Source organism: Echeneis naucrates, chromosome 24 (genome assembly GCF_900963305.1).
Source record: "Echeneis naucrates chromosome 24, fEcheNa1.1, whole genome shotgun sequence".
NCBI lineage: Eukaryota > Metazoa > Chordata > Actinopteri > Carangiformes > Echeneidae > Echeneis > Echeneis naucrates.
Window position 1 is genome coordinate 10338267 of NC_042534.1, and position 7555 is coordinate 10345821.

Genomic DNA, 7555 nt, shown 5'->3' on the forward strand with positions numbered 1-7555 from the left:
CTCTTGCTCTCTGCAACAAAAGTTTGGCATGTTGCTGCACTGCTCCTCTAGGTGCCTCTCGTACCTTCATCAGATGAGCCTGGTATGAAAAGTGACCCCGTCTTTGTTATGAATTCTGAACATTGAGAGAGCAACATGAGGATGAAAGCATCCCCCAGTAGATCCAAAGATACATCCGGTAGATTATTGTATAGACTGCTACATGTATTTTTTACCTGCACAGGCATGTTAAATTTAAATCTCATTTGCAGACAAATAAATACACCAAAAAAGCTACCTATACTATTTCAGGGCTCTTGTAGCTGCACCTAAAGTACCTATTTCTTTCTTTCTTTTTTTTTTTTTTTACCATCAAGTCTTTTTTGGTAAAAGGTACTTTGTATTTTCCTCTAGTGTTTAATTTAGTTTGATACTAGGCTACATTGTGCTTTGAAGTTAAAGCAAATATTAACCACATTTAGATCTTGTCTTATAAAATGTTCTCCTTTGATGTAAAGCTTTTATTAAAGTTTCATGAAGGTTGGCCATGAATAGGCTTCTATTTATATAAAGCCATAAAACAAATACATTTCACAAAGGGACAAAGTTGTAATTTAAACTGAATAGTGTACTTGTGTAACCTAGTTTGCGTTGTGTCGATTCAGTTAGATAAGTGTGATAAGCTGTTTCCACCGAGCGTGTCGCTGCTTCCAAATCTCGCGAGACTCTTAAACAGGAAGCGACGAAGGCGAAGGTCAGGAAACAAGCATGGCGGCCCGCAGTGTGCTGAGGTCTGTCTGCACTTCACTCGCGGGTTTAAAATTAGGGAGTCAAAGCGCCAGCTCGGGTCTCCATCAGAGGATAAATGTTCCCCAGTTGTCTGCTTTAACCGTCCAGAGCAGAGGGATCCGCCAAGGTGGGACTTTTCTGTTACGGTTTGTCAGCTGGCGTGTTGCTGTAATGTTGTGTGTTGTCTGTTGTCACTCTCCTCAGTGCACCCAGAACTCTTGCATCCGCAACTCAGACTTTTAGCCTCACTACAAATGCAACAAAATGTGTTCATGTGAAACTAGATTTTGGAAAATACCAGAGGCCCTAACCCTAACGCCAAATAGACAGTTTTTCCAGCCATTGTATGCTCTATATCGAAACAGATGTTTTTTTTTTTTTTTTTTACCAGAATGAAAGTTAATTTACTGATCTTATTACTCATTATTATCTAATCAAATGTCCTTATAAAGAGTGCTCTAAATGAGAATTGCCAATCCTAGCCTCAAATGCATGATAATTTACTTCATGTACCATTTGCTTTAGTCCCTAATGTAAACTTATGTTTTTCTTGCCACCAAACAGCGTATTAGTCTTTTCATTTGGGACTGTAGAAAAAAGCCTTTCCTAGATAAGAAATTCAGTACACAATCACAATATAATGACGCATGTTATATGTTTTATTTTTTTCAGTGGTGGAGAAAAAAGAGGGCAAAACAACAACAGTAAGTGAAAGCAAGCCGTCACATGAAGCTGATTCCATCTTCTGTTGTGTTCTGATTGTTAACAATTTAGTCCTTTTTCTAGTCCTCTAAATTGTGTAATGTATATTATTACTATATGTTTCTATATGTTTCATCATAAAGTGACCAATATAGTTTTATGTTTCCTTTTCAAAACAGTTGGGTATTTTAAAAATAAATACTGTGACTGAGAAGGTCCACCTGACAGAAGAGCTACGTTTGCTTATTATTGTAGTAACTGTGGTAATATTCACCTTTTGACAGATTGAAGGACAAATCGTGGCTGTTCCTCCAGCACCGCTGCCTCCAAACCCCACAGCTAAATGCCCTATCTATAGATGGAACTTGCAGCACAAATATAATTACACGGTAAATGTGTTTCACAGGCATGCAATGATCAAATAATTAGAGATATTATTTCATTTGTAAAGAGCTTGATTTTATTTTATTTTCTTCCCCAAGGATGTCCTGTTGCTCCGTCAGTTCATCAGGTCAGATGGAGCCATGTTGCCAAGAAGAGTCACGGGTCTCTGTCCAGAGGAACATCGCAAGATTACTATTTGTGTGCAGATGGCTCACAGAGCAGGTCTGTTTTACTGCCTGAACCTTGTTTTAGAAGTTTTAAATCCCAAGCTTTGTTTGTCTGTTTCAACATTGGTTATGTCAGTGTATTCTCAGGCTTTCAGAAATTTAAATTACACTTTTGTGGCAGAGACATTCGTATGAAGATATTGATTTAGACACTGCAGGGCTCCAGACTGTCTCCTTTGACCACTTTTTCAAAGTGAAAAGTGCCCTGTACAAGTGAATGATGGTCATTATATGCTGTTTTGGTGCCCCTCCAGCATGGGTATTGCGTTAGCCATTGTGGTTTTAAGGAGTCCTTAATCATCTTGACTGACTCAGTCTCTCTTTCATTGCTTACGCAAAAACATTCAGTTTAGCATGTTCCAAAGATGAAGCAGTCTTTAGCTGATAGATTTGAAAACTGAAAGAAAAGAGAGAGGAGGAAGCAGGCGAACAGGTAAGGGCCAGTGATGGGTCCTGACCCATGCAGGTAGGGAGGGTACCTGACGACTGAGCCAATGAAGAAAAGCACTTCCTTCAATCACAATGGCTAATGCAGTAATACTGTAAGCAAAGGAGACCTATCCATTTCAGATTACTTTAAACTCTGTACAATGCTTACAGTTTAAGAATGAAACGTTGGTCCCATATCAGTGTCAACACAGCCTCCATAATATCTAAATAGGAAAGTTGGCATCAGTGGAAAAGTTGACCTCCAGCCCTACATTTTAAAAAAAGCCAAGATGTGAGGGCAGGCTAGGTTAATGTGAACTCCAAGCTCTGATATTTAAATATCCTAATACATTGGTTCAGGGGCACACCCACACTTACTGAGAAACAGTAATTTCTTTTAGTTGCTTTGGTTGCTTGTACATTATCTCTCAGCAATCTGTTCATTAGAACTGGAACTGAGTTTGTTGGTTAAGGAGTTAATTCCTGAAAGTAAACTATGTGAAAAATGTAAATGTATTTTAGCACCTTGCTGTGGTATAGTTGTTTTTGTTGAAAAAGTCTCTCATACATTTAAGATTAAAATTGTCTGCTTGTCTCATCTTGTTCAAGGTCTGCTCCCTGATCACAGACCAAAACTTCCAGAGGGCCATGTCCCAAAGAGACCCAAGCCCCAACTTAACAGGTGATGGATACATCTATGAGGCTTTCCCACCATTATCTGAAGTGTTCTCAACAATAATTAGAATGGTTAATTCTCTGTTCTTTGCACAGATACCTGACTCGCTGGTCCGTTTCCTCAGTAAAACCCATTTTTAAACCTGGACTGAAGTGGTGTAAGAAACGCATGTCTGTTGGCCACCCAGCACTCAAGGACAATGTGCGCTATGGTGTCAAGCCCCTTTACATAAAACACTGAAGGACAGAGAATAGGCACTGAAACTGTAAGAGAGTAGGCAGGCACATTGGGTTTCCATTCCTTTCAACTGCATTTCTACAATTTACTCTAACTTTTGTCACCCCACCCTGAGAAAAAGACCTTAAAAAGCCTGATCCATCTGTATTTATTCTCCGTTTTGTTTATGAAGTGTCGTTATGCTTATAGTGAATCATGCTGAGCCCCACGCAGGACCATCTATTTTGTCTCATGTTTTAAAAAAAAAAGCCCTTGAAGTGGACTCACTGACAACTTCATGTGAGCAACAACCGGTCAGTGGTATACTTACAAAGTAGGTGGTATGTTGACCGTGTACACTCAAGGCAACACAGATGTGCAAATAAAACATCCGTTTACTCAGCTTCTCCTTTTGTTTACTGTATAGGAATATCTTTTATGCATGAAAACTAAATGGGGCAAAAAGTTTGTAGACACAAACTGCATGACTGAACCCCTTTAATTGTTATAAGACAATCAAAAGCCCCACTTATGTTTTATATAGAATACTTATTGAGTTTGAAGATTGATATGAACAAATGAGAAATATGAAATATTTGTGTCTTGAAATAGATCTTGAGCTTTCTCTTTATAGCATGAAGGGAAGATCCAAATTCTTGATCCCATCACCGATGTACATGTATCCGTGCTGTGGCGTCATCGGCACGTGGTAAAAGGTCAGGCCGAGCCACAACAGGCTGCGAAGCACACACACTTGGCTGGCACATTCAAACTGAAGACTCCACGATCCTGCACACAAAAGCAGAGAAATTGTAACCAGTTGATGTTTAATGCAATAGGCTAATTCATCACGTTCTCTGACTGCAAAGTAGATGAGTAGACCAATATTTGGAACTTACCCCGTTGCAATTATACTAGTCACATGCAAGGGGCAGCCAAGGGATACGCTGATAAATCAGCCCTTTTGATTGCTTTTGATATGCACAGTCAAACTTGCTTTTTAATATTTTTGGGTGTGTCCATGAACTTCTGACCCTAGGAATTTTTTTTAAGTAAACACAAAGCATTTGATTGACTCCTTTTTATAGAAGAAGAAAAATTTACGTTTGTCCAAACTTTTTTTTCTTTGGGGATACCTTAATATAGTACAACTATTGGTAAAAACGACTTAGAAGTTAAGAATGTCCAGATGCTTTCTGCTGCAGCAGGGAGGCCTGGGCGCTGTAAATCAGGAAATGGTGTTTGCGGGAAAGTGGGCTTTCAGAGGAAAACCCCAGTATTTTGGTGGAGTTGCATCATACCACATTTTCTCTACAGTCTAATTTTTAAAATGTTAAAACTTTTACTCCTTTTCAGCCAATAGATGTCATATGCTGTTAAGACAGCTGCAGTGTGTGTGGCATCTAGACAGCTGTGTAGTGTCTACTGCAGTGATGACATCCATATCAGCTCAAAGAACACATACAAACATATACAGATGTGGAAGCGCTCTGAAATCAGACATCTGTTGTGTATTGGGCACTTTTTTGTGGGCATGTTTAACATGCTCTTGGACATACAGAAGCTCACTAAATTCACATTATCCTTTTTAGAGTATTCATGTTTCCTTATTGTATTCATCCTGGCTTGCATTTTTTTCCCTTAACGTGGAATACTATTCAACAGCTCACATGGCATTGGAACACAAAACACAAACCAAAGCCCCCAGTGGTATAATGTCATGCGCTCAACTACATTGTCCCACAGTGATACACATGACACGAGTTTGATAAATTCTTAAAGGCAGTGCAGTATTGCCTCATACTGCTAAATCCTCTGTATAGACTTTGGATATTTGCTGAAAATTAAGCAAACCTTTTTAAAACACTATTATTACTTGAATTGTTTTAGTTCTATGAGTATATGGGCCCATTAATCATCTGCAATCGAATGGTTGTGGTTTCCCATGTAAAGTTTTCTGTCCCTTTCTATTGAAGTCCAAAATCACTGAATCTAGAATTGAAGATATTTTTTATAAAAACTAAATGGTAGCCATCAGGTTATCAAACCACTATTTGTAAAATGAGTCTTTAGAAGAGTCATCCAGCATTCCTGGAAAATCATTTTCATCTGGTACATCTGTCAAGTTTTTTTTTTTTTTTTTTATAACATATCTGTGTTGCTTTGCTTAATCTACAGTTTTCCGTTGATAGGAGGACAAGCCCCTTGACTTTCAGTCAGCTGAATCGCCATACTGATTTTTCGTTAAATCACTCCTCATTAGTTCCAGTGTAGAATGGGAGTTGGAATGAATGAAAGTGAATAACCACAGGTTGTTTCACTGCCAACTTAAAGTCCTCTTAACATTTTAAAAATATCCTGTACAAGCCCCTACGTCAGTGGTTTCAGATGATATAACAATTGTTTTCTTGACCCTGTTGCTTCACCTTTGGGAATGTCATCTCTTAGTACATCCAGGAAGTCAAGAGCTGGGTTTAATTCAGCCATCTCCATGATGGATTTCTTCTTTAGATTCTTTGGCTCACAAAAGTGAAGGAAATTGTCAATCTTCCCAGCTTCTGAGCGAGAAAGACCTAAGGAGTGATGCACATAGTCAAAATTAAAAGTTACACCAAGGACTGAACTAGCATGTTAAACAGTGTGACGTGGTGATATGTATTTACCACCAAAGCTGCGGTTGACCTCAACAAGGCCATGTGGACTCTTGATAAAGGCACCACGTGGTACCACAGACACTTCCTCATCAATCTGATGAACTGTCACTGCCAGCCTGCTCTCCTCACTGACTTTGGTCTAAAACCAACAACAGTCTGTTACTGAGATGGACCTTCATGACGGACAGGTAATATTAATATCATGATTTTGACTGCATGATGTATTTTTGTTCCATATGATTTAAATGCTCTTGATTGACATCTGGCACTCTTCCTTCTTCACTTAACAACTACACACTATTGATCACACTCACCCATATCTCTTCTTCAGCCTCATCTCCTTGCCTTCGGATTTCAAGATGCTCATACACATATGAGGGGTCTCCTTTGAAGCGTTTCTTGGAAGCTTTGGAGACCTGGTCGATCATAGACTCTGTGGCAGGAGGCAGCAGGAACCAGTCCATGCAGTTAAAGCTGGAGACGCCATCCACACAGACAGACAAACAGGTATTTTCTCTGAGTGAAAACAGATCGACAGTGGCAAATAAAATAGGAAAACCCCAGCTCAGGGCCATCCTACCTGTACAAATTCTTTTTGTCCTTCATCTCGTCTTCTCCTCTCCCCTGAGCAATGAAGTAATCCTCCTTCAATCCCAGTATTTTGCCCCAAAACAATACCCGATGGAATTTGTAGTTTTTCTTCAGAATCACCAAAGACGTCTGCAGGGCGGTTCTTTGCTCCACACTTAAAGTATGCCCACTACCGGCAACAAGCTCCAAGGAGTAGAATAACGAGTTTGAGTCCATTGTTAATTCCGTAAAGGGTTTAACAAAGTGAATATACTTTGTTAATGTTGTTTAGTCTATTTTGTATTTTTCACTACATGCGCATAAAAACTACCGAACGCTAGCACTGTGGTTGGCAATGACAACAAACCGCGTTGCCCTGGTAACGCGGGAGTGTACTTTATTTTATTTATTTTATTTATTTATTTATTGCAGAAAGCCTTTGTGGCTGAGTTGTTGATTGGGGTTTCGTTATGATCGAATTCGACAGCAACAAAACAAAAACAGCATTATTTTTTTGGTGTGTTTCATTGCGGCGCTAATACGAACCAGATCACGCGGGGGTGAGACGACCTCTGACGTCACCCCCCCACCCTACAGCAAAGAGTGCGTGCGGGATGTGGCCTCTCCGGTCACAGTGAGCAGGAGGGAGAACCGTAAATACCGACCTGACTGAGCCCTGAGTAGTTTTCCTGTGGGAAAATATGATGCTGACGCTTTTTCTTTCTCCTGCCATAATTCCAGTGCCGTAAACACACGAGAAACATGTTGAAACAGAAAGGTAGGCGACTGGGAATAGGCCCGAGACTTTATCTTTGTTGTCTGTCTCAGAAAGCGGCAGCAGCAGCCAGTTGGCTCCGGAGCTCGCGTCTCCATCGTGTTAGCCAAAAGTGAACAAAATATCTGTTCATATCACAGCAACCATTGCAGCA

At 39.9% G+C, this 7555-nt stretch overlaps 2 protein-coding genes across 2 annotated transcripts; one reads left to right on the forward strand and one right to left on the reverse strand.

Annotated features, from left to right (window-relative positions):
- The first annotated feature begins 717 nt into the window (after positions 1 to 717).
- mrps18a (mitochondrial ribosomal protein S18A) lies at positions 718 to 3805 on the forward strand. The gene is made up of 6 exons (XM_029496597.1): positions 718 to 895; positions 1441 to 1472; positions 1755 to 1859; positions 1953 to 2076; positions 3120 to 3192; positions 3282 to 3805. The coding sequence occupies exons 1-6, from the start codon at positions 748 to 750 to the stop codon at positions 3424 to 3426; spliced, it is 627 nt and encodes a 208-aa protein (XP_029352457.1). The 5' UTR covers positions 718 to 747; the 3' UTR covers positions 3427 to 3805.
- A 29-nt stretch (positions 3806 to 3834) lies between these two features.
- Positions 3835 to 6863, reverse strand: rsph9 (radial spoke head component 9). Its single transcript, XM_029496596.1, has 5 exons — positions 6637 to 6863; positions 6371 to 6530; positions 6066 to 6195; positions 5829 to 5975; positions 3835 to 4191 (listed from the first exon to the last, which is right to left on the reverse strand). The coding sequence occupies exons 1-5, from the start codon at positions 6861 to 6863 to the stop codon at positions 4031 to 4033; spliced, it is 825 nt and encodes a 274-aa protein (XP_029352456.1). The 3' UTR covers positions 3835 to 4030.
- Between the last annotated feature and the right edge of the window lie 692 nt (positions 6864 to 7555).

Bases quoted from the DNA above. Each gene is read 5' to 3' on its own strand.
- mrps18a (XM_029496597.1), top strand. From the start codon at position 748: ATGGCGGCCCGCAGTGTGCTGAGGTCTGTCTGCACTTCACTCGCGGGT. The intron at 896-1,440 runs GTGGGACTTTTC...TATTTTTTTCAG, and splicing joins GAGCAGAGGGATCCGCCAAG to TGGTGGAGAAAAAAGAGGGC. The intron at 2,077-3,119 runs GTCTGTTTTACT...ATCTTGTTCAAG, and splicing joins GCAGATGGCTCACAGAGCAG to GTCTGCTCCCTGATCACAGA.
- rsph9 (XM_029496596.1), bottom strand. From the start codon at position 6,863: ATGGACTCAAACTCGTTATTCTACTCCTTGGAGCTTGTTGCCGGTAGT. The intron at 5,976-6,065 runs GTAAATACATAT...ATCACTCCTTAG, and splicing joins GGTCAACCGCAGCTTTGGTG to GTCTTTCTCGCTCAGAAGCT. The intron at 4,192-5,828 runs GTGAAGCAACAG...TTTTGTGTGCAG, and splicing joins AAGAGATGACATTCCCAAAG to GATCGTGGAGTCTTCAGTTT.